At 40.3% G+C, this 26,053-nt stretch overlaps 2 protein-coding genes across 6 annotated transcripts in view; one reads left to right on the forward strand and one right to left on the reverse strand.

The window, feature by feature from the left end:
• Positions 1 to 24,369, forward strand: part of CDC40 (cell division cycle 40) — a 96,728-nt gene extending 72,359 nt beyond the window's left edge. For 4 of the 5 annotated variants that reach the window (XM_081186705.1, XM_081186706.1, XM_081186704.1 and 1 more), the window contains 14 exons: positions 375 to 461; positions 2,898 to 3,027; positions 8,439 to 8,522; positions 9,142 to 9,281; positions 10,618 to 10,714; positions 11,919 to 12,058; positions 13,847 to 13,921; positions 16,212 to 16,257; positions 17,061 to 17,162; positions 17,799 to 17,914; positions 18,099 to 18,232; positions 21,127 to 21,203; positions 21,485 to 21,629; positions 22,291 to 24,369. In XM_081186705.1, coding sequence (XP_081042831.1) covers positions 375 to 461; positions 2,898 to 3,027; positions 8,439 to 8,522; positions 9,142 to 9,281; positions 10,618 to 10,714; positions 11,919 to 12,058; positions 13,847 to 13,921; positions 16,212 to 16,257; positions 17,061 to 17,162; positions 17,799 to 17,914; positions 18,099 to 18,232; positions 21,127 to 21,203; positions 21,485 to 21,629; positions 22,291 to 22,468 — 1,551 coding nt within the window. In that variant the 3' untranslated portion in view covers positions 22,469 to 24,369. The remainder of the gene's footprint in view (positions 1 to 374; positions 462 to 2,897; positions 3,028 to 8,438; positions 8,523 to 9,141; positions 9,282 to 10,617; positions 10,715 to 11,918; positions 12,059 to 13,846; positions 13,922 to 16,211; positions 16,258 to 17,060; positions 17,163 to 17,798; positions 17,915 to 18,098; positions 18,233 to 21,126; positions 21,204 to 21,484; positions 21,630 to 22,290) is intronic. The other variant, XR_014006029.1, reaches the window with a different exon arrangement.
• Positions 24,370 to 24,927: 558 nt separating this feature from the next.
• The window catches only part of METTL24 (methyltransferase like 24), a 70,383-nt gene continuing 69,257 nt past the window's right edge, over positions 24,928 to 26,053 (reverse strand). The window contains exon 5 of the mRNA XM_081186735.1: positions 24,928 to 25,692. Coding sequence (XP_081042861.1) covers positions 25,378 to 25,692 — 315 coding nt within the window. The 3' untranslated portion in view covers positions 24,928 to 25,377. The remainder of the gene's footprint in view (positions 25,693 to 26,053) is intronic.

Consider the following 26,053-nt stretch of genomic DNA (forward strand, 5'->3'; position numbering starts at 1 on the left):
AGTTGTCTGAGTACCATGACATTTGAGAGCCAAGGTACCACTGTACAAGACTAAAGGGGAGCTGTGGTGAGCTGTATTGTCAGAAAAGGTAAATGGGCATTTCTATATTTGGAAGTATAAGCATTTTCTTAATATTTTCTTTTCCTCCCCCACCCCAAGAAGTTACAGTCTCAGCAATTTATCCACAGGATACTTCCTCAGTGTGGGGACAGTACCACATCAGAAGCAAATTTGATTAGCATTTAGTGCTTCAGAGTTAAAAGTAAAAACATGGTATTAAAAGTAGTGAATGTTGCCACTTGGTAGAATCAGCTTATTGCCTATGATGTGCTGTCAGAAAATGGTTTTTATTAAAATACGATTGAATTTTCTAGGAAGATGTGGAAACGGGAGTTCACCTTGATCCAACTACAAAGGAAGTTCAGTTCAACCCAACCTATGACACCATGTTTGCACCTGAGGTAAGCAAACTAACTTTTTTAAAAAATATGAGTAAGTTGGAACAATATTGGCTAACTTTCTTCAAGGAATACCCTGTGAACTATTAAATCGTTTCTGTTTAAAAAACAGTCCTTTTAAATTAGGGACAATACTAAATTCTACAGGTATTTCTATAAATCTTGATCTGAGGCCAAGCAAACTTGGCTTTCATTTTGTATATGTATACGGCGCTTCATTTTACATTAAAATATGTAATGACATATTTAAACTTTTAAATTAAGTACTTGAAATGTGGCATAGGTAGTTTCTTCTCATAATAAAGCAATGATTTGCACACACAAAAGTAAAAATTGCAGGGTAGTAAATAAAAAAAATAGAAGTCAGATTTCCTTGTGAACATCTTTTTTAAAGTCATTGTTTAAAATTTCTATAATGAGGCCACTTAAAGTTGCAAATAGGTATGCTCATCAGGCAAAAACCATGGAATTACACACTCAAAGTTCATTTCCGTGTTCGGTTGAAATGCTTAGGATATATCATGTTCAGACCGGGGGAATATTAGACGAGTAAAAGAAAACCATGCATTATTCGCTGTTTATAATCTAGCCAGGGGTTATGTTGTTTCTTTCTCTCTCCCCCCCCCCCTTTTGTGGAATCACACAGTTGGTGGGTATAACTGCATCTAGCCTCCCTCTCTCTCTCTCTCTCTCTCTCTCTCTCTCTCTCTCTCTCTCTCTGATGAATTGTCATATCTGTATACACGAGCGGAAGCCAAGGTAAAATTTTGAAGGCCTGATTCATAGTAGATGGCCATATGCAATGCAAGTTATTTCTGCTAAATGCTCAGGCAATTCATGTTTCATGATTTGTCAGATAGGAGGGTCACTTGTACCTCTCTGTATCCCAAAGTATCATGTGTTCAAATTATGGGTACACTAAAATGTACACTAATCTGACACCATGTAAGATCTGTGCTTTATTATTTTTGCATGTTGCTTGTTTTTCTGAGTTTGCACAGTTTCAAAAATATAATCTGGATCTACCCTTATCTTCTACATTAGCAGTATTTATCATAGCAGCAGCTGAGAATGTAGAAAGCATTGTAGTAAGTTACCCTTTTAAATTTTTTTCACAAATCTTAAAAAGAAATACGCTTTAAATGAGTGCACATAATAAAATCTACTCCAGTACAGCATGGGGGGGGGGGGTTGGAAAATAATATTTACTATATAAAAGCTGTCAAATAAATGGACCATAAAAACAATTTAATCTTGAAATCGAATATTCCTCATGGAAAAACACCTCTGGGGAAATGCAACCAGTATAAAAATACAATATAGTTAGTTTTAATACATGCAGCTGTCAAAATCTTGAAATTGTTGCTGTCCAAAGCTGTAAGTTATTTTTGTAAGCTTGAGGCAGTTTTCCTAGGTTTAGCCAATCAGTAAGTGTAGTTTCCATTCCCCATGGAAAAGCTCATCTGAAGCAAGGATGTTAATATGTACACTAATTTTCTGTTTATTTATTCTTTTATAAAACTTAGTCACAGTTTAGGTTTAAATACTGATTATGAAGTTTCAACCTGTATTAAAAGCATGAGAGTGTATGGGAATGCTTCAATAAATAGAAATGGGTTTGTTCCTCTTAACCCTTGAGAAACAGCAAACAATGCGTGGAAGGAATCTGATTCGATTTAGCAAATGTGGCGCAACATTACTTTTCTGATGGTTGTGGACTTATTCATTATTTTAGGTTCTCTGTGGGTTATACTATACAGTAGCTGGTTTATGAGGTGCCAGCAGTTGGACAGGTCAGGCATTGTCCAAGGATCCCAGGGGCTCCAAATGGCTCTCACCTGGCCAACCTGCTGGACCACACTCCCCACCTAGCCCCCAGAGCCATTTCAGCGATAACAGGCAACGCTGCCAAGCTCAGTTCCCATCCATGGTGCCCACTTGCTCTGTTTACGGAAAATGTGCTAGCCACTCATTTGTTTTGCTGGTCAACTTGTATGTAAAGGCTTTAAAACAGAAAGCTAGTAGGATGGATCACAGTGGATGTTGTCATCAGGACAGGCTTCTCCAACCTAGTGTCTTCCACATGTTTTGGATTACAACTCCCATCATGCATGACCATTGAAAATGCTGCCTGAGGCTGATGGGAGTTGTAGTCCAAGAACATTTGGAGGTCATCAGGTTGGGGAAGACTGGATTAGACTAGAGTTGTTGAGCCTTAGGTTAAAAAGCCCAACTAGTTGTGCAGCTCACTGAGTGACCTTGGGCCAGCCAGTCACTACATCTCATGTTTGTTAAGGATAAAATGGGCAGGAAGAGAATCACTTTTATTCCCCCGAGAACCTTAGAAGAAGAGCAGGATGAAAATGTTATAAATGCATGGATGAACATATGCATGTAAGTAAAGAGTTGCATGTGAAATGGCCTTTATTTTTAATGCAGTTTGGGCCGGTGAATCCATTTAGGACTCAGCAGATGGCTGCACCTAGGAACATGCTTTCTGGATATACAGAACCAGCACACATTAATGATTTCATGTTTGAACAACAGAGAAGAACATTTGCAACCTATGGTAAGGTATATTTTTTAGATAATCCTTTTGTGATCTGGAATCTGCTATATTTGTCTGTGGTTGACATGGTCTGATAGAGTTCAAAGGTTTTAAATATACTCTTATCAGTTCTAAATGTTAGCTAGTTCAGATAATTAGAAAAGGGATCCGATTAGGAGTGTAATATCGACATGTCCTATACAAGGCCATTGATCTTTGTGCATGGGTCAGTACACAGTCAATAGCCGCTTGAGGTCCTTGTCTTCCAGTTTGGAGACCTAGAGGTAGCATATGCCGTATCCCTGTTTCCACCAGAATTGTCAGAAACTACAGAGCATGCAGCTTTCAGTTAGCCAGGTAGCTTTAACGTCTCAGTCACTCTTTTATTTGCTAATGTTCCCCCCCCCCCCAATCTAAATTTTAATTACATGAACTCTGAGGTGGGAGTTCATTATTCAGCATACAACACAGGCAGAAATGTACTTGAGTCTATAAGATAGTTGAAGCTTGTTTTAATTACTATGTGCTAAATGTATGTTAAAGTATGCCACAACTACTTATTTGTATTTATATTTGCTATTTGATAATTTGGATTTCTTTATTTGTATTTGTGGGCTAGGGGGTGGTTTAAGGGCTTTCGCTGGGGAGTGTATTTTTTTACTAGTTTGTATACATTAGTATTGTTAATGGTTTTAATTATTTTTGTTCTGTATTTTGTGAACCACCCTGAGACCTATAGGTATAGGGCAGTATCCAGAATTTAAATAATAGTAATAGTAATAATTTCTACCTTCTAATGTAAGTTGAGAGCGCTGTTGAGATTGAACTGCACTTGCTCCAACATATGCATCATGGTGAGATAAGTGTTTTGGTTATTATGTATTTTCCTAAAATAACTAAATAAGTACAGAGCATACTATATCTGCAAGACATGCCTCCAAACTCTTGTCTCTTCAGAAGCTGCTTTGATTCCTAGAACCATTAATGCCGTCCCTTTTCATGCTGGTTCCCCTGGAAACTGCTAGGTTATCCAGGAGTTATGGTTACCCAATCTGTTCCAATTGTGAAATGCTGCTAGAGAAAGTGGAGCAGTGCTGTTGTTAATTCAAGTGGTAGTTAATATCATGAAGAGTATTGTATATTTTCTGAATTTTGTGTGCTACGATTTCGATCCTGACATCCACTAGCAGCTTCTTTGAAAAATGAAGACTACTTATAAGAGTAACTTGAAGGAAGTGTCAACTAGTGAATGGTATTTCACTATTCAATACCTTTTGAGGTGATTTTGTAGATGTCCTCTGAAAGAGGATCAGTGAATAGGAATTTCACAACAATAGTGGTAGTGAACACAAGGACAGAAATTCTGAGAAGTACATCTAAACATTGCGCAAAAAGATTGAAGTCTAAAAAGACTCCCTGTGTCTATTCCATAAGCCTCGTGTTGCTGCTTTAAGCAATCCTATATGTCAGACAGTCAATTGATTGTGGCAAGTAGAGGGAGGAAGCATCTTCAAGAAACCAAAAGAATGGCTACCAAGAAAAAGGAAGACCCTGTCCTTTATTCTTTAGAGAATACTCATTGATGGGGCACATGCTTGTATGCAGAATGTCCCAGGTACAGTTCCATCATTTCTAGATAGGGCGTGGAAAGTCATTTGTCTGAAACCCTGAAGAACCACAGCTAGTGAGCTCGACAGACAGACTTATTTCTTTATTTCAACAATTTATATGCGGACTAATTACAATAATCTCTTAAGTAGTATACAGGTGATTTAGCACAGTATAATGAACATAAAAATCAGTAATAACTATAAAATCAGAACACAGTTAAAATGTCTGCAGAAATAATAACAATAAAAGTCTTCAGTAGCTGCTGGGCATCCAACAGGGAGGGGCCTGTGCAATCTCAGCTGGAAGAATTGAGTCCATAACAGCTTCTGGTGGATCCAGGCTGTGCATCTCAGCCATGAGGATCTGCTGATAGTGATTCCCCAAAGAACTCCGTGATAAGGAACGGATATAATGAATCTGGTGGTCCTTAGGGTATCCTGGACCCAAGCTGTTAAAGGCTTGGTAAATTGATACCAGAACCTTGAACCTAGCCTATGGACAGCCAATATACAGGCAGCCAGTGGAAGCTTTTAAGCACCCGAGTGGGAGCAATTGTCTGTCCCTATCAACAGTCTAGCCACAGCTTTTTGCACCAGCTGGAGCCTCTGGTCCAGACCCAAGCGTAGCCTTAGTCTTGGTATAAGGCAGCCTCCAATGTTCTGAGAGCAATTAACCATTTTAACTGAGATTTTTCAAATAAACAAAAATTACATAACAACAAACAAGACACATAAGAGGGCAACCATTTCTGAGCAGCACCAGCTTTACAAATAATCCCAAAGCCATTGGAATCTGCTAATCACTAATGCCTATTCCAATATGATGTCTGAAAATGGTTGTAAATGAAAGTAGAGAGAATGGATAGCAATCTGTGGAGAATTTTTTTATCTCCCATCCGCGTATACTGTTTCGGAGAGCTCTCCAAAGATAGCCCTTAATGCACCATTGCAATGTCTATATATATGGGGATATGTGCATGTTGCCTTGGAATTAAATATTGGTGTGGTTTCAGTGTACTTTATAAGAAGAAAAATACTTTGCTTTCCTATTGCATCCATGACATGGTGAGCGATTTCTCTCTGTAAAACCACAATAAAATAATTTTCTAAATACCAGGGTGCAGAGAAGGACATATTGTCTGTCTCCAAGAATGCAAGCTTCTTTGCACAGGAATGCACTTCATGCCTAAAATGTTGCTAGCATAAGACAAAGGCACCATTGTCCAGTTACATCAGGCTAATAAAATACGCTAGGATGTTGGCAGTAGGAACTAATAAATCTAATTCATCCAGATACTAGGCTGTCTTCCAGGCCCATCTTAGTGCTCCACCATCACAGTGCTGGTAGCTGGTCATAGTCCTTACGCTAACATTAGGCACTAGAATTTATTTTCAGAGAAGCAAAAAAAGAACAAAGCCTCAATTTTGCCCCAACTCTTGCATTTTGTCTTTAAGTAGGTACATTATGTTTCAACCTAGAAAGAGCATTATAGTATGTTTGACATTATTCACTCATTCAGAACTTATTCTTCACCAGCAAAAATATGGTTATACCCATTATGCTTTGTCAAGGCCATTGAAGTCCTTCGCTTTTAGGAAGGTAGCCAGTCTTTACATTCAAGATCTTTGCTGTCAGGTTGCAGAGGAGCATTTTATTTTCAGGGGATATATGGAAGGAGAGCGATATCTGGGAATCAGAAGGGAGAGTATTGTTCTTTTTCCATACTCTGACCAGTAATAAAACATTTCTCTACTATCCATAAGCAAGATTCTACCTGCTGCATTATTGAAGCAAGTTTCATGCTGCCAGTGGATTATTCTACCCTGAGCTTGACCTTTGTGTGAATAGACAAACTCTGTGGTTTCATTTGGAAGGGAGCCATTCAGCTGCCTTTTGTCAGCATGCATGCTGGCCACTGGCACTGCGGATAATTCCATCTTGCAGTGATAGCATTTATAGACCGGATGTCACCGAAACAAATAGTATTTATTAGCAGCCACATACTTGTGTTGACCGCATCACTTTTATTGTGTTTTATGTCAAATAGGAAGGAAGGAAAGGATCCTTCTTGGTCAATCTTGTGTTTTTGGACTGTGCTTTTAGACAACTTGCCATTTGCTTGTAACCTCCCAAAGGCAATTTAATGCTTGTGTCCTTACCACGGCTGAGTCAGTTCTGTTGCCACAGAGAAGGTGGGGAAGAGAAGGCAGCGCAGTCTCACAAATGTCTCCTTCTTTTTAAAGACTAAAACCATATAGTGTTCATCTTTCATTTTATTCAGGTTCACTTCTCAGTGACGGGAAGGTGAACCGCATGTAGGCCTGCTTATTTGTAATTGGGTTGGGGGGAGTTAAGTCAAAGGTTCTAAGCAGAGACCAGTCACATAAAAAGAGGTCTGTTTTTAAAACAGCAGGTTTCCCCTTACAGCTGCATTTGGAAGTCTCTGTCAGAAAAAAAAGATAGGAATCTCTTTCACATTCTCAGCATAAAGTAGGAGTTGTTCAAAGTCCTTTTCATAAGGAAAAGATGCTGAATGAAATGCAGGCGGCTATAGAGAACACAGCTCCCGCTGAAGATTAAATCTCACCCAGTGGCTCCATTCACGATCACTCGGTTTGAGGGAGCAAACAAATAGTCCCAGAAATGGCATCAATACAGTGAGAGGACAAATAAGCTGCTGTATTGATTTTGACATATATCCAAATTGGCATTTCTGCCTTAAATAAGAAGTTGAGTCTACTGAGAAATTGGCTCATCGGCCCCCATGCAAAGACCTCACTCAGCATAAAACTGGGTTCTATAATGCTTGGCTTATTTATGTGGAATTCTCATCAGAATAGTAAAATCCAGACAGTTGTCATTTACAATGGTCGTCCTTGCAAATTGTTCATGAAAACCCACCTCACCAGCTAGGTTCTGGCAATTGACCAGACTCTGGGTTGGATTGGAGAGTTGCTACTTTCATTAGGCAAGCAGATTGCACTCTAAAACTATTATTCAGTGTAGGTTTGTCAGTTAATTATATTTGTATGCTGCCTTTTGACAGGGTCATTAAGGTTGTTAATATCTGCCACTTTGAGTCAGGGTACTGTAAGCTCAGGGTGTGCAAATCTCTGTTCTTATGAACAAGTTAACATTGTATTTCATTGGTTGTAGCAGATTCAAGAACAGTCTGCTATGTTCAGCTTTGATAAACAGACTGAGAATTTTGTTTAAACAGTTCATTCTTTGCTGAAAGCAAAGTGATCCCGTCTTCTATAGCAGATGATCCATGACTAGTAGCTGTCATATTAATATACTGGCACCTAGTAATAGATACTTTTGGTTGAGGCCTGCCACATCACCCAAGCTATTATTGGCCTACTTTCTGTCTTTATCTGAATTAAGATAGAATTGACTATAAACTATGAAGCTATTCTCATGTATCCACCATGTGAAAGGGTTGCTAGCATGGCAGGCACAGGGGCACTTGTCCCTACAGAGGCCTTCTCTGGCATCCAGAAGGTCCCCTTCCCTTGGGGAAATCAGGTTTGAAAGAAGCACACTTTTGTATTCTGGGTTCAAACAACATGCTAAGCTGAATGATGACTTAGTTCAGTGCAACAGCAAAATGGCCAGGGAGGAGCAAAGCGGTCACAATTGCCTCTCCAGAAAGCTGCATGTCTGTTCCTTTGTGCTAAGCTGTGCTTTGGCTTCACTATGATGGATGTGTCCTCAGGGTAAAGGTCTTCTGAGTGTTGGTGGCTGAAACTGGAGCTCTGCCAATAAAAATATTCCACAAGAGGTGAATCTTAAAATGTTATGGTTTTGTCCTTCCACAGGATATGCTTTGGATCCCTCAATAGATAATTATGAAGTTCCTACTAAATATATTGGTTCTGTTGAAGAAGCTGAAAAGAATCAAGGTAAAGAATATTTGTTATAGAGTCGCTTAATTACAAAGTTCAATCAGTTGTGTGTGTGTGCATTACCAAAATGTTTAAAATAAATTGTATATAATGGATGAAATAGTAGTTTACTTAAGTAGGGAGGTGCTTTTAAGCGACTGATGTTGGACATACAAAGGGACTGCTTCTGGAACATAGCAGAAGTCAGGCATAGTGTGTAAAGAACTGTGTGTATCTCAACTTCTTGACAAAATGCTAACAAGATTTGCATCTTAGATGTTTCTTCATTGGAGAGTGCAGAAGGCGGCGATAAGTCAGTTGCCGATGAAGGCACAACTCTCTAGAAAGGCTAATAAAATATAGCGTATTGAGAGCTGATTGGTTTATCATCTTGTGATTTTACAGCTACCATTCACTTTGCATGCAGTGCTTGTTTCTTGTTTGACAGATCATTTGAAGATGCATGTCCAAGGCCAACAATTGCGCACAAAAGCCTCAACTTCCCCTAATCTAGTACATTCTCTCTTTTCTGACAACACTGAAATGATTCAAGTGGAATGGTGAAGTGTGGAATGTGGAATAATACATTGTTGTTCTTAAAGTGAACCTAGACATAAACTTTTGCTACTGCCTACAGGTCTGACTGTGTTTGAAACAGGACAAAAGAAAATGGAGAAACGGAAGAAATTCAAAGAGAATGATGCATCTAACATTGATGGCTTCTTGGGACCGTGGGCAAAATATGTTGATGAAAAGGATGTTGCAAAACCTTCAGAAGTGAGCACCCCTTGTTTATTCTTCGAAGTAGAATAGTAGTGGTGATGCTTAGTCTGGGATCCCATGGGTGGCCTTAGGGGAGTTCCTCACATCTTGTCTGGCTTTCCCTTCCAGCTCCAGCTGCTTTTATTGCATTGAATGCCTTGAGAGTCCCCTGAGCTTCTGGTGACTCTGAGGATGGGACACGGAGGGCTGCAGTGGGAGGGGTCTTGAAAAGTTCCCGTTGTCAGAATCAGTGTAGGTTTATTTGGGCAATCTTTCTTGGAACCAAAGCAAGAAGTGGCCAGTGCAGAGTTAACCGTGTCTACCCACCATGTTGGGCTGAATTCTTTTATATTGTACATGTGCATCTCTGCTGTTCCTTCTTGGCCATTTGTGTGCTTTCTATTGCTCCCTTCCATTCAGAAACTGCTTCTTCTTGAAGCAGCAGCAAGGTTGATCTCTTCTCCATTGGGTGCTTGTTCCCCTAGCAACATTTGCCCCCTTCTCTCCCTGTCTCAATATTGGGTGCCTTTCTCAGGAGGCTCTTGTTGTGTGTCTGGATTTTCCTTCTGCCTGACTTAGTTCCTAACGAGAGGAATCTGACACTGCCATAAAGGGAAACTATTCGGCAGGGTGTCGGAGGCTTGGAGACCCAACCATAGAGCTCAGTGGCTAGAGCAACATATTTTGAAGTGGGTTCTAAGTGCCATGCTTTTTTACTCAGTCTCTGAGCCCGCACATATGCCCTGACTATCTTCACTGTGGTGGCAGGTGATCAGAGTGATTTCTGCCTGAAGGTATGGGACATGCCACTGTTTCCAGTCCCAGATATAGTAAAACATTGGATTTGTCCATTGATTTTTGTAGGCATTTATCACTTTCATCTCAGTGGTGCTACTTAAAATTAACGTCTTGCTGTAAGCCAATAAATTACTTATCAGTTCAGTAAGAGTGTTCTCCCTACCCTTTTTATACCTGTACCTCTTCCTCCCTCCTTATTTCCAGCTGGTCAATTTCATTTCACCCTCTACTTGGTTTTCTGCTCACTTCATATTGAACTGCTTTTGGGGTTCCACCTTTTGACTTCTGCAGACTTTGGAGTTGTGTATGGCTGTTGCTGTTTGACTATATAAGCAATGAATTGAATCAGAATTGGGAAACATGTTTAGAATTTATTTTGCGAAAACTTGTTTCTAAACTGAATAGTTTACTGACCTTTTGTTTAACATGCTTTTTTGACCTCCCCCCCCCCCAAATAGCATTAAAATTGGAAACCTTAAGTGAATTCAGTGAAAATATTCTTGATTTTGTTGTAAAAACAAGTCTGGTAATTTTTCATGTTTGGGCTACTTAGGAAGAACAGAGGGAACTGGATGAAATAACAGCAAAGAGACAAAAGAAAGGCAAACATGAAGATGATAAGCCTGGAGAAGAGAAGACTATTTTGCATGGTAAGTGCTTTCTTTAGCAGCTGATTTGCATTTCCTGCATCTGCTTTCAAACACTTGTTTATCAGGAATAATAGATGTTGTCATTTATACGCTATGTTAGTTCTTCTTGCAGCATACCACATAGGAAGAAACGATCTCTAAAAGAAAACATGGTGCCAGAGACACAAGGGGGATTTCAGTAAGGAAGAAACTTAGAAACAGCCTGGTTTTGTTGTTTCTGGTAACACCGGAAAGAATTTCAAGATGTGGTTAAATTTAGCTTGCGGGCAGATTGTATTATTGGGAACACTGTGGGAATGTCATTTGCTTGTATATTCATCTCAAATGTCAGTTCCTTGTATTTTAATTTGGCAGCCTCCTTTTCTTGGCTGTCATTTGTACCACATCAAACTTAATCGTTTGAATCTTTACTTTTGTCAACTTTTAGATCATTACATATTGATCTTGCCTCATTTTTGATGATATACGAATGTAGGCTTCATTGTTGACTATAAACGCTTGAAATTGTCATTTTGAATTTTGCTGCTGATGTGGAAGCAATTCATAGGATTATGGAGAAAAGTCTTTTTTGTTCCCCACTTCTACATCATGCATTTTCTTAACCTACTGTTTCGCTCCTCTCTTTGTCACATCTCTCCTGAGATTCACACATGTGGCAGGACTTCATTCACATCTCCTTTTTTATAGAACCCTCTTGCCCATCACCACAAATGCAATGATAATTTGCAAGTTAACTTTGAAATTTGAAGTTACATGCAGTGTTTTAATGTACATTTCACTGCTTGGTGCCTTCGTCGAAGACTGCAAGGGATGTGCAGAAATTGCAAACAGGATTTCTGAATTGTTTCTCATTGGATTTTCATAAACCAATAAAAAAAACCCTAACATTGCAGTCAAATCACTTTTGATGTTTCTTGATACAGAACTGGGTATTTTAAACGTAAATATTATACAGCGTTGGGTATAGCATTTTAGCCTATGGAGGTTTAAATTGTCATCTAAGAGGCATGAAAAAGCCAACTAGAATAAAGTATTTAAGATCATGAATGTGTGTATCTGGTCAGGAGTAGTTAGTTTTTGAGCTGTGCAGTTAGTAGATTATTTATCTTAATCACCATTGTGTCCTAAAACTGATTTCATTCGTGTCATATTTGAGGGAGACGGTAAATCTGCATGTTCTAATTTTGTTTTGTTTATTTTGCAGTCAAAGACATGTATGACTATCAAGGGAGATCCTATCTTCATGTTCCTCAGGATGTTGGGGTTAACCTACGTTCAACAGTACCCCCTGAGAAATGCTACCTTCCTAAGAAACAGATCCATGTATGGTCTGGTCATACAAAGGTAAGAGACAATTAAAATATTAAGTTTTCTTTGTTTCATAATTATGGGCCCGGCATCATTTTTTTTTTTCCAATTTCAAAAATTGCCCTTGCACAAACTTATTTCATGTGCCAGCTTGTATTAATTCAGTACTTGGCGATCCTATATAGGTGGAGACACTTGTGGGTAGATTCAGCTGCCCAGTTCTCTTAGCAGAAGCCAGCACAAGGACTACTAGCACAGCTGAACTTTCCCCCGTGCTGGCTCCAAATCCTCTCTGGTGGGTGGGGAGAACAACCAGAATATGGGGTGAGAAGGAGAAATAGGAGGTCGAATGTCCAAAGTCTTCCAAATGCAGCACTGTATGGTGGCTCAGCCAGTTGCCAAACTTGCCAGATTATTTCCTTTGCCACTAGGTAAGGTTCCTCTGCAGTGGAGGCAGGAGTGGGCTCTGCATTATCCCAATTCTCACCCATAGTTTAGACCGGTGTCATTAGGTGCACAATAGTGTTCGTTTGCTAATGGTGTGTGAAAACCTTATTGCTATATTCGGAACTATGAATATTTAATTTCACACTCTATATAGGCCATCATTCTTTCACCATTAATCCATGATACAAGCACACAACTCCCCTGAGATGCAATTCTCTCAGCCAGTTACTCTCCTAACTAATAATTCCCTGTCATGGGTCCCTGTTAGTGAACTAAACTGGCTTTGAGAAATGTGTTTCCTTATTCATACAGAGGTTATTTATATATTTTGCACTGGTAATCCTCACTGTACATTTTGTAGAATTACAAGTGTGTTTCTGTGATTTTATGTTGCTAATCTTTGAGACTTTCGTAGGGAGCTTATACAAATTCAGATGCCTACTTAGAGATGGTGGGAATGGAACAGCAGAAATTATTCCTCAAACTTTAGCACATATAGCTGTCATTTAGATGCAATATGCTTAACTTGAATCCATTAGGGTCCCCAAAGCCATGGACAAACCTGCAAAACCTTGATTCAGTTTGATTTGGAGTGCCTGCTTAGTAATTACTCCCAGGCTTTTTCTATATGTCATATGAAACTATGGGCCTGTGTCAATGAAGTTGTTGCGCTAGTGAAAGCCAGTGCAATGAGTCCAATAGTGCAACAAAACTACCCCCAGTGTGTGTCCCCTGTTGTTGTTTAGTCGTATCCGACTCTTCGTGACCCCATGGACCAGAGCACGCCAGGCACTCCTGTCTTCCACTGCCTCCTGCAGTTTGGTCAAACTCATGCTGGTAGCTTCGAGAACACTGTCCAACCATCTCGTCCTCTGTTTTCCCCTTCTCCTTGTGCCCTCCATCTTTCGACTGTACTGTCCCCAAATTGGGTTGGGAGAACCCCAAGAACCATGCATGGGGTGGGGGTAGGAGGGGGGAATTCCACTGATAAAGCTGTACTCTTAAAAACAACAGCAACAACCAGAGCCTTTTATTCAGCGGTGAGAATAAAAATCGGCTGAGAATAAAAATCAGCATGATTTCAAAACATTGATAATGTTTTGAAAAGGAACCCATTTTCCAAACACACAGTACACGCTTCTTTGTTAAGAGGTTTGGTGGGCACCAGTGCAACTTGTGCTACTTACTCTGTTCAGTAGTATCAAGATAGCGACCTGTTGAATCAGCAAACAGAATTGTTGCTGTGCCAACAGCTAAGTTAGTGGCATTGGCAGCCACCCTTTAACAATGAATGTCTCCTATAGGATTAAATATAAACAAGTTTGGAAAGAAAAGAAAAATATTTGTAGCTATTTCATAGTTGTTTTTATTTATAAGGGAGTCAGCGCTGTCAGACTGTTTCCTCTTTCTGGCCACTTGCTGTTGTCTTCTTCCATGGACTGTAAAATTAAGGTGAGTACCTTCAGAAAGTACACTTACTGCTGCCTACAGATGGTTAAATTTACATCAAAACATGTTGGGATATGCCTCCCCTTTGACACCCGTGCCAAGGCAAATTCAGTTGTTGCCTTTTTGTTGCGCTAAAGTAATAGGTCAGGTTTATGATGGAATCTTCTGTTTATCATGAAACAAATACAGTGACGCTTTGATCATTGTAAAGCAACAAGAAGAAATATATACCAAGCAGGCCACCGTACAAACTTTTTGTGTGGGGAGGGGAATCTCCTTGGTCAGTGGCTTTAACTTAGCCTGTAGAGGTCAAGTCATATACAGTGGTGCCTCGCAAGACGAAAATAATTCATTCCGCGAGTCTTTTCCTCTTGCGATGTTTTTCGTCTTGTGAAGCACGGTCCGTCGCAACTGCGCCTCTTCAAGCGGCTTTAAGAAAAAAAGCAAGACGTTTTTGTCTTGCGAAGCAAGCCCATAGGAATTCGTCTAGCGAAGCAACGCAAAAACGGAAAACCCTTTCGTCTAGCGAGTTTTTCGTCTTGCGAGGCATTCGTCTTGCGGGGCACCACTATATTCTGGTAACCTTTACTATTTCTTTCTGTTTCCTTCAATAATGATGACTTCAAATAGATGTCTGACATCTGTTCAGCTACTCTGCACTGACACCTTGCTCAAAACAGGCAGCAATCCATCTCCACAAGTGAGGGAAAGAAATGCACACCTGCCTCTCCATAAAGCAGAGGCCTTCGTGCATAACAGCCCAGTTTTGTGCTGTTTCTACTTTTAAAAAATTCCTGAAAGGGGGCTGCAAAAGAAATGGGCTGTCATGCATGCAAACCTTTGCATGGAAGATGCACCTCACATGTTACTGTTTGTGTTTGAGCTCGAAAGTGGATTGCTATTCAAATAAAGTATGTGGTACATGCTATGCTTTTCCAAAACTGCTGTTAATTGAGACAGCATGTAGTAGTTCTCTTATGTCCCAGTCCACCACCCTAGCCACTACATTACACTGGTTTTCTCTCTTTAGGGATGCAATATTTATTCAATTTATCTTAATTTCTTTTGATCAGTGGAAAATGTGACCCTGTTTTTTCAAAAGTGTATAACTGTTCTCTGCTGCCTTGCCGGATATTGTCGAGAGAAGAAAGTGCTAAGGAGTAAACCCTACACAAATCAGGAGTGGAGTCCTTAAGACGGTAGGATGGTGCCTTGTACGCCTCCTTCCAGCAACTCCTGCATCCAAGCTGGTGCCAAATGTATTGCTCTGCTTTCCTTTGGACCACATGAGTGAGGCTGAGAGAGGGGTCTCATCCGTCTGGGCAGCCCAGGAACCCCACACACACCACCCAGGATTGTGCCCCGCGAGGTCACCTTGGTGCTGCAAACGAGGCAGTATGTCTCTCAAGACAGGCGGGTGCCAACAATACAATATGTAGTAAGACATGGGGGGGGGGGGAGAGGTACACGTGGCACTTTCCTTCTCCATTACTGCTTCCCTTGTTTGTTGATAACGCAGTTCCAAGAAGTAGTTCTGTGAATATCCTATGAACCAGCAAGTTCTGTTGGTATAACATTTTTCAAATTACACAGTTAATTACATTTTGTACCTGTTTTGTTATATTATGGGAATTACTTTTAAAAAAAACCATAGCTTTTCATTCAGCAGGTGTTCTAAAGCTTTTTTGACCAAGAAAGAATGTTAACAGTACTGGATTTGAAATAGTGTAAATGTATGTTTTTCTTAGGGACACGGGTGGCGCTGTGGGTTAAACCACAGAGCCCTAGGGCTTGCCGATCAGAAGGTCGGCGGTTTGAATCCCCGCGAAGGGGTGAGCTCCCGTTGCTCGGTCCCTGCTCCTGCCAACCTAGCAGTTCAAAAGCACCTCAAAGTGCAAGTTGATAAATAGGTACCGCTCCGACGGGAGGGTAAACGGCGTTTCCGTGTGCTGCTCTGGTTCACCAGAAGTGGCTTAGTCATGCTGGCCACATGACCCGGAAGCTGTACGCCGGCTCCCTCGGCCAATAAAGCGAGATGAGCGCCGCAAACCCAGAGTCAGTCACTACTGGACCTAATGGTCAGGGGTCCCCTTTACCCTTTACCTATGTTTTTCTTGTTGATTTTGTTTTGTTTTGTTGAATTGCTTCAAGAAATTTTATGGGAAGCGATTCATAAATGAGGCAAAAATAAGATGGGTTTAATTTAAAATAATAAGTTGTGTGCATTAGCTGTTCTACTTGCATTTTGTGTCTTCCTTAAACCATATTGTAAAATGTATTTTCCACCCACCAGCTCTGGGAAGTATATGGTGAACGAAGATGCTTAAGAACTTTCATTGGTAATATTTTTTTAATTTATTTTTTTAAAATCAGCTTTTTAATAAATGATAATTGCGTCAGATTCCAGTTGTGTGCTGCCTTTAGCAATATGTCCAAATATTAATGTGTGCCTCAAGAGAATAATTAGAAGTGATGGATGCTAAGAAAATAATTATTGAGCATGGTAGTTCAAAATCCTCCCTGCGGTACAATTCATTCATGTGTGGTACATAGCTAAACACACGTTTATCCCAAGTAAAGCAATTGGGTGGTACCAGAGGGGAGGGCAAGGGAAGCTCCCACCCCAACAAATAGCTTATTCTCCCCCCCGCCCCCGCCCCCCGATCTTAAGGGCTGCTTGTTTTTAGAATGGGGTCATTAACGTGAAATATATGTATTTTTGCTCAGCATCTCTTTCCACTTACATTTTAAAAACTATGGTTCACGTGAAGTAGCTTAAGGACACCCTGACCCTAGTGAGGGATGGTGCACAGGTGGATCTGGGCCTCCCTGTGCGCAGCCACTGCTGAATTGAGAACTGCATGTGCAAAAAGGTGCTGTATCCCTAGTTTCCAGTGTTGGATTGAGAGCCACAGTCACAGCACTTGAGCCCAAATGGTTTGTGCTCTTAATTGGATAGAATAGCTTGCTTTTAAGGGGAAGCAGGGGCAATGGAGATGGGAGGACTGAATAGAGGGGGAGATAAAAGTGCCTGAGCCATATTGCAAATCACAGACACTGCGCGTCCAACAACTGCCCTAGTACCGAAAAGAAAAACGTCTGGTACCCTTTCCTACTAATACTATATATATTTCTCCTGCAGGGCACAGTAAAGCTGTTAGAGATATATGCTTTAACAATGCTGGGACTCAGTTTCTCAGTGCTGCATATGATCGGTATCTTAAACTCTGGGACACGGAGACAGGTAGGCGAATGCTTGTTATGTTTCCTCTTCTGATACCTGTATTTTTGTGAATGACAAATACAACTGTTAAAAGTGCAACAGGGTGGCAGGAGCGCAGATCCCTGTACAGCATTAACATCTTAGAATAGCTTTGCTTTTTGGATGCATTTAAACCGTTCTGGAAAATGGTTGGTTCAAAAGTGAATAAGGGTGTATTTATCAAATAGGATAAGGAAACATAGCTCAGTGATAGAACATCTTGACACTCTGGCATTTTCAGGGCGGGCTAGGAAACACCATTGTCTGAATCCTGGGGAGTTCACTGCCAATCAGGACCACTGTGAACAATCTTGAGTTAGATGAGTTAGAGTGGTTTGAGGGTAACTGCCTATATTTCTGTACTCCAGAAATTATATTTGTTGGCAAAACTAGGTTTGTTGCTTTGTATTGCATGAAATCGCCCTCAGTGGATTGGGTTTGGTAATCTGGATGTAAGGCAAATGGCACACCCTTCAGAAATATAGGTTGAGGCTTATTTTATTATGTGCAAAATTGTCATCCCACCATACAACCCAAGAGCTACAACAAAACGAAGAAGCTGGGTATGTGAATCTCTTCCTCTTCATTGATCTGTTTCCCCTCCCATCCCCTCTCTAGGACAGTGTATTTCAAGATTCACAAACAGGAAAGTTCCCTACTGTGTCAAATTCAATCCAGATGAAGATAAGCAAAGTCTTTTTGTAGCAGGAATGTCAGATAAGAAAATTGTACAGGTAAGTTAGAAAATTCAGAGTATTTGGTAAAGATCATGCAGAAACAATTTGAAGATCAAACCAATTGACTATTTAACCAGAATTCCTTTCCTATTGTTGCAGTAATAATAGGCTATTTCTGTTACAAAATACTTGGTTTTAAAAAATGGATCATTTTCTTCAGTTGTTTGGATTTGTCTTGCAGTGGGATATTCGAAGTGGAGAAATTGTTCAGGAGTATGATAGGCATTTAGGTGCTGTTAACACCATTGTTTTCGTGGATGAGAATAGAAGATTTGTGAGTACATCTGATGACAAGAGTTTAAGAGTCTGGGAATGGTAAGTAAAAAAATTGTGTCTTGACTTTTTTATTAGAGGAAGAAAATATAGTTTGAGTAGTGAATGTATTCTCTTTATACTTTCCCCCTCAATTTAGCCATGATGCCAACTGGTTGCAGAACTTTAGACTTCTTTTCTGTGAGTCTACCCAATCCAGAATGTTTAGTAATTTCTCGACTTGGTTTTGCAATTTATGCTGTAGAATCTAAGTTTTAGGACCTTGAGTCACAAGACTCCTCCCCTTCTCTGGAATTGATGATGCTGAGACATAGCATACAGTGACATGGCCTGATTCCTAAACCATGGTTAGCTTGCATCTCTGTACCAGCCCTGAGATAAAACTTAGGAGGGACCACAGTTTACTCCACATTTAAAGGGGATGTTGTCAAAGAAACAATGGGCAAATATGGCAAATAAAGGAGTATGTTTTCCAGTGTTGTGTCAAATACTGGGTTATTCGAGAAAGGATGCCAAGACACAAACATTTTACTTCCAGGTCAGAGACTGGAATTATCAGAATGGAGACATTTTTAGTCAGGTTTCTTTCTTTCTTTCTTTTTAAATGGAACCATTGCAATAAAATTATTTGTTTGGGCTTTGGTTAGTTATTGACTCTGGGGAAAGAGCGCCACCTACTGGCTTTACCAGTACCACTTCATAATGCTTAAGGGCCATATGAACATTTACTATAACCACGAGGAATGGGTAGATGAAATACAGAAATCACAGTAAATGCAAACGGATAAATTCATGGACTGACAATTACACCTAGTGTCTGTACTACCTCCATTATCCGAAGTGGTATAGCTCTAACTATCAGTTGCTGCGAATCTCAAGTGGAAAAGAGTGCTGTTGCACTGGGCTCCTGCTCTAATCTTTCTTGGGGGGCATTTTGACTTCATTTTAATGACTTCTGAAGTTGAATAATAAACTTCAAAATAGCAGAATGTTTGGTATAGTGAGTGAGAGATTGGTTGAGGGCCCTCACATCCTGTCTACTCAGATTTGCTGTGCCCTTCAGGGTGAGGGTTACTTTTTTTTTAAACAAAAACAAATAAATGTGCGGTTTATCTAAAATGTGTAGGATTCTTTTAATGATGTTCTGCATAAAAGCTGGACATGAAGTACTGACGTTATTTGCCGTAACAGGGAAGAATTTGATTACTTTGAATTTATATGATCTCATGGTTATATGAACAAAATTAAGCTGCAATTAACCTTCATGAGAGCATTTACACTCCATCTAATTTGTCATTAATGTGATGTATGTAAATATTATGGAGGTTAATGTAGCTGTGTAATGAATGGTTTCTGCATTGTTAAATCTTCAGTGCCACCCACAGACGCTGATGATATTTATATCAGCCATAGCAATTCTCAAGAGTTTCCAAAGACCATTTAGTTAACCAAAACTAAACAGTTAAATGCCTTGAGCAGAATCATGAAGCAAAGGAAATTCTAGTGGGAAATCTTTTATTCTTTGTACAGAAGCATGTAAGTGTGCTGAAGTCCTTTAACTCTCTCCTACTTGCGGCAGATCTTCCCATGTATTTATTTTCAAGTATTTATTTATTTTTGAAAAACAAGAAAATCATGTTGAATGCTGCCTTTTTCTTTCTGCAAATCTTGAGATATTACTAGGAACTATTCATAGTGATGGTGAAGCAGCAGCCAACAGGATTGAGCCTTGCCCTCCCCCATTAGCCCACGGTTCAAGCTTCCCTACCCAAGTCTACAGCAGGGGTAGGCAACCTAAGGCCCGGGGGCCGGATGCGGCCCAGTCGCCTTCTCAGTCTGGCCCACGGATGGTCCAGGAATCAGTGTGTTTTACATGAGTAGAATGTGTCCTTTTATTTAAAATGCATCTCTGGGTTGTTTGTGGGGCATAGGAATTCATTCATTTTGCCCCCCAAAATATAGTCCGGCCTACCACATGGTCTGAGGGACGGTGGACCAGCCCACAGCTGAAAAAGGTTGCTGACCCCTGGTCTAGATCATTATTCAAAAATAAAGAACTATAGAGATCTGCAACAAAGTGCTGCAGTGCATACCCAGGAGTGTTCCTTTTCAGGGCTCCAGCTAGCATAGAATCAGGAGTCTTGTGACATAGTGTGGGTTTGTGAAGGATAGGTAAAGAGACTCCTCCCCAACTCTTCTCTTTCCAGCCCTCCTAAAAACCACCTCCACAGTGCGCATAATGCCAAAGGGGTCAGATTTAAAACTGGCTGCCTGGCCCAAACCTGAGTGCACTTTGTTGTTTTACACAGGGAGGGGAGCTCCGGAGAATGAGAGAGGAAAATGCTGCTGCCCCACACCAGCTGTCATTTATGACATCTGGTATAGGGCAGGTGAGTGTGGCTTGGCCAAATGGCAGGCCTAATTAGGCCTGTGGGCGAGGTATCTCCCACTGCTGCCCTACCCCATCCAATGCACTATAAACTGTTAGAAGCTCAAGCCAGCTGATTCCTTCCTCCTCCATTGTTCTTTTGTTTATTTCCAGCTGATACCTTCAACCTTTCAGGGCTCAACTGCTGTTTTGAGGCTAGGGTTTTTTCATGAGCAGGTGGTCACATTTTGCTTTAACTGGCAAACTACTGTATGACAGAATGCAGAAACCCCACAACATTGTCCAGGGCAGGGGGCTCATTTCACTTCAAAATGGTTAGGCATTAGACCACCCACTTTCTGCATTGAAGGAGATTGTGTTTCCTAAATTTGGAACACAGGGAGAAAGAAAGTAAGTGTATTACACATGGCGTTGTTAGACACTGCAGAATTCAATAGCCAAGTAAACACATTTAGACTGCAGACCTCTGGGCCCCTCTCATCTCTTAATTTTGTTTACTAGGTGTATGTCTGTAGTATTTCATCCATATATTTGTCTTCTTTCATAGGGACATACCAGTAGATTTCAAATACATAGCAGAACCAAGTATGCACTCAATGCCAGCAGTGACTTTGTCTCCAAATGGTAAGCCAACGTATCTTCTTAGGCCTCTCATAGAATAATTTATTGCTTTAGAATTTAGCGCTTGAGGCGCCATATTTATGGCAGAATACAAATCCATGTTAAGTCCTATTACAACCAAAATAATTCATAATTCCATGTCTCAGATTGTGTGTCTTTGTAGAATGCAAAATTGGGGCTTTATTTTTTTAAATGTACTGTGGATATCAGATGTAGAAATCTAAGTGCATGAATTTATTTTAAGAATGGCATTTAACATTCTTTTTTTATTTTACTCTTCACAGGGAAGTGGCTGGCTTGTCAATCGATGGACAACCAGATTTTGATTTTTGGAGCGCAAAACAGATTCAGGCTAAATAAAAAGAAAATATTCAAGGGCCATATGGTGGCTGGGTATGCTTGCCAAGTAGATTTTTCACCTGACATGAGGTATGCTTCATTATAGTTCATCTGGCTATTATGGGTTATCATGTCCCATTTTGATTTTCAGACTTTTTTTTCCTATGGTCTGATTTTGGACTCTAGTGTGATTTAAAATATGTTTTTAAACTGTCCAAGGAGTCCTCATATGTGCATAGTCTGTAGCAGTGATTCCAGATTAGGGAGGAGGATGAGTGTCCAGGTTCCGCCATCCAGAAGTCAAGGCTGCACATGTGGTTGCCCAATACTAGCAGTGCTGAGCCTATGTTTTGGTACCATTCGTTTTTGACAGAATCTAGGGGGAGGGGAGGAATTGGGGGTTGTCTTCACCTTCCTTGTCATATGATGGGGCAACATGAGGAGAAATTGGTTTAATTATTTTAACCCTTTTGAGCAGCTGATTTGCATGGTGATACTGACCACAGCGGCAACCAGTTGGGCAACTGATGCACACAGCATCTTGTAAGCAGCCCATTGCTGGGCAGGTAACTTTTGAGGCCATTGCGATTAGCGTAATTCATTGCAAAAACCCTGCAGTAGAAAGTAAGCAAGGGAAGCAATTAATATTTCATCTGCTTTCTGTGTTAAACCGTATTTTGGTGTTTTGACATAACCCTTCAAAATTTGGTTTCAATGGATTGAAGCAATTTTTAATTTCTTTTCTTTGAAGCTATGTGATATCAGGTGATGCAGATGGAAAACTGAACATCTGGGACTGGAAGACAACAAAACTATACAGTCGATTAAAAGCTCATGACAAAGTCTGTATAGGTGCCGTTTGGCACCCACATGAGACATCCAAGGTAATCACTTGTGGATGGGATGGTCTTATTAAGCTGTGGGACTGAAGGCCATACTGGAGAACTCTAAACTTCTCATCACTTGGTGAACACCTGAGATTTTGGAACACCTATTCTGCAACAAAGATGACCTGACATTAGAATATAAAGATGGGTTGCCTCAGGTATTTCAGTATTACAGTGCACATATACCATACGGGGAATTCAGAAGACTTCATCTGAAACTATTATAAGCTTAAAGTGACCAAATGAAGTGGTCTAAATGGAATATCATTTGTAAGATATTTTAAAATTAAATTAAACTGAGGAGATTTGTGTCTAGCTTTGTGTTCATGAAGCTTCATAAGCTTCACTCTATCCTTGAAAGTGCACAATTTGGGAGAAAAATGTTTTCATTTCAGCATTGTAAGATGATGCACCTGTTTATAAATACTGTTTGGCAGTACTCTCAAATTTCCAAATACATTGGATATTTCTGAGTGTGTGTGTGTGTGTGTGTGTGTGTGTGTGTGTGTGTGTACAGTATAATAGAAGTTGTTAGAATTGTTTTTGTATTAACAGCAGTTGTTGGTCATGTTGAAATACACAAAGATTTTATATGTGCAACACGGTTGTTGTTTCTTTGTGAGGGCAATCCCCTCAAACCCAACAGCCCGGCTTGAAAATATGAAGGAAAGCCTAGTGCAGAGACCCAGATAGGCAGAGGATGTCTATCTGTTGCTATGTTTAGCTCAAAGATGGGTTCCATCAAGTCCTGGGTGTTTTTCTTCACCATTATCCATTTTGTGGAGCAGATGGATATAGCTAATGGGTTAGATCAGAAAAATGCTCACAAAAGGTGATGAGCATGAGGTACATTTAATAGCTCCTCCCACTACCAAAAGGCCGTTCCTGGGTGTTATGGCATGCTGCTGAGTGTGGTGGGCTGCAGCACATGGGGGCTAAAGCAGAAGTCACCAAAAATTGGGTGGGGCACCTCCTTTTTGCAGGAGCCCTATATTCAGCAATCCACACCCTTCCTGTAAGCCCCCAACACCACAACCCATTCCATTCACCGAGGGACAGGCTGTTTGTGGTGAGATGGGACAGGAAATACAATTTATGCTCCCTCACCTCCAGGTGTTTTTCTCAATCCCATTATATTTGCAGATGCATGGATTTGGATACATGCTAAGAAACTCTTCATTTTTCTCATGACTCCTTTTTTATACTTATTATTGACAAGTCAGGTTTCTATTCTTACTCAAAGATTTTCTTTTTATAATGAAATAAATCCAAAGAATATTATGTATATATGTATAGAAGACAGTTAACGAGTAATTCATCAAATGCTGTTTTAGCATAAGCCCCATTCAGCCAGTGGAGCTTGTGCAATTAGTGAATTACTGCCTTTGTGGAGATGCTTCCAAGAGGTAGAACTGAAAGCACATTGCAGCTTCATTGCCATGTGACCACCTATGTCTTGTAAATGGGCACTTTAATATCTATTTTTATTTCATAGAATTATGTGTTTTGTGCTAAACTACTGTACATATGTCTCAATCCTCCTTTTTACAGATCTTATTTTTAATAAATGTTTTATATTAAAAGATGGATACCAGCTTAGTGTAACATCTCTAGCATTGTCTGCAGGTGGCTGCTGCTTCTTCCTTCCTTTCTTTTTACTCTTTATTTGGTATTAAAGTTGTAACTGCCTAGTTTTCTGCAGTGCCAGAGTGTAAATTTATCTTTCATTGAATTTATTATATTAAAATATTGTGGGAGAATTTCTTTGTGCTGTACGTTTCTACAGTTGAAGGTGTGCAACATCTTCAGAAATCTAGAACCGCTTCATGCATTTCTGGTAACATGGCATTTATAGTGGATGAAGCATGTAAGAATACTACCTTATAGCTACGCATCTACTTTTTCATTCTAAATACATGCATCAATAAATTGCTGCTGCCAAATTTATGTTTCCCATCTACTCACCCACTGCTACATGTGCTTCATCTAAGGGCCTAACTAGGCATGATCTCACACTGTTTTTTAAACTTAAAATCAGCTGTTTGGGGGGCGTTTGTAGTGGAGTCATAGCACGGAGAGAGGAAAGGTTTCACCTTTTATCATTGCTACTATAGTCCCAGTTCCACATGCCTCCTCAAACAGCTGTTTGCCCCATGGGTGTGAAGCATGCAGGCACCTGTGTGCCACTTTGGGAGGATTCAGATAGGCCAATTGCAGGGGGCTTAATTCCCCCAGAAGCCCCAATCTGAGTTGCCTTTTGAAAACCTTGGCTGTTGCTGTGTGAATTTACACAACTGTTTTGTAGTTGTGCATGGCTGCTTCTAAAAATGTGGTCATGGACCAAAACAGACACATTTCACACATGATGACGGGCAGTTAATAACAGCATATGTTGTAAACCACCATCCTGATAACCTTAGCCCCCGCCCCACAGAAGAAAGCTTAGTATTTTAAGACAGCTTTTTTGGGGGGGGGGATGCTATTCAGCCATGAAGAAACAATTTATTTTCCACACATTTTGAGTTTTTAATCAGTATGATGATGAAAACATCTCAACAGGCTTGGGCTGGGCAGCAGCCAAGTGCATGGATAAAGTAAACAAAATACTTTATCTTAGAAGAGTTTAAGCCTGAATTTATAGAACAGGCTTCCTCAAACTCGGCCCTCCAGATGTTTTTGGCCTACAACTCCCATGATCCCTAGCTAGCAGAACCAGTGGTCAGGGATGATGGGAATTGTAGTCTCAAAACATATGGAGGGCCGAGTTTGAGGAAGCCTGATATAGAAGCTATGCCTTCCTGCTTTGTTGGGGAACAAAAATATATTTTTATTATATACCACAGCTGCTGTATTTGCACTTTGGGTAATTTTTGACAGTGCGTCTCTGAACTCACCTTCAATAGTACCACTGAAGGGGATGAGTCGCAGTTCTGTTCCATAGGCCGAAGCCCCTATTTCCATCTTGTATTCACCCAGCTCAGTGTATAACAACTACTTGCGTTGAAGGCTTCCCTTTTTAGGAACATCTGTGGTTTTGATAAGTCTTTGTAAGTGTGAAAAAGCCTGAAGTCTTTCAGTTCTAACTCTTTGAGGAGACTGTACCAGTACCGAACCACAGTGCTGTCATTGCCGCTGACCTCAAATCCCGGCCAATGAACATGGATTTCCAAGACCAATTGCCCTATGTGTTCCACAACGTCCTCTAGGATCAGGTTTTCCAAAATTTTCCACTCTGCACTTTCCATATCTGCTTTGAGGATATCGATCTGTAACAGTATGACAGGAAAGCATGAAAAACAGGCTCCTTGTTTCATAAATCAACTGTCATATGAATCAACTGTGTATTTAATATATCAAGCCTCATCAGAGAGGCCATTTCCATGTGATTATTAGAGGTTAGAATGGTAGATTATTTACCACAGAAAAGAGATTGCAAAGGAGGTATAAAAAGAACTCATTATTAGAAAACAGAGACATGCATTATAGTGAGATCAGTGTCCCCCTTGCGCAACTGACCTCTACATGTGCAAATAAGACCTATGCTTCCTTTCTTCATTGCAGCCCCCCCCCCCCCGGTGCAATCTGCTTTGGAGTTTGGTGGGCCACTGGAGGAGATGGAGGGGGCTG

This window comes from Podarcis bocagei, assembly GCF_964188305.1.
Source record: "Podarcis bocagei genome assembly, chromosome: 3".
Taxonomy (NCBI): domain Eukaryota; kingdom Metazoa; phylum Chordata; class Lepidosauria; order Squamata; family Lacertidae; genus Podarcis; species Podarcis bocagei.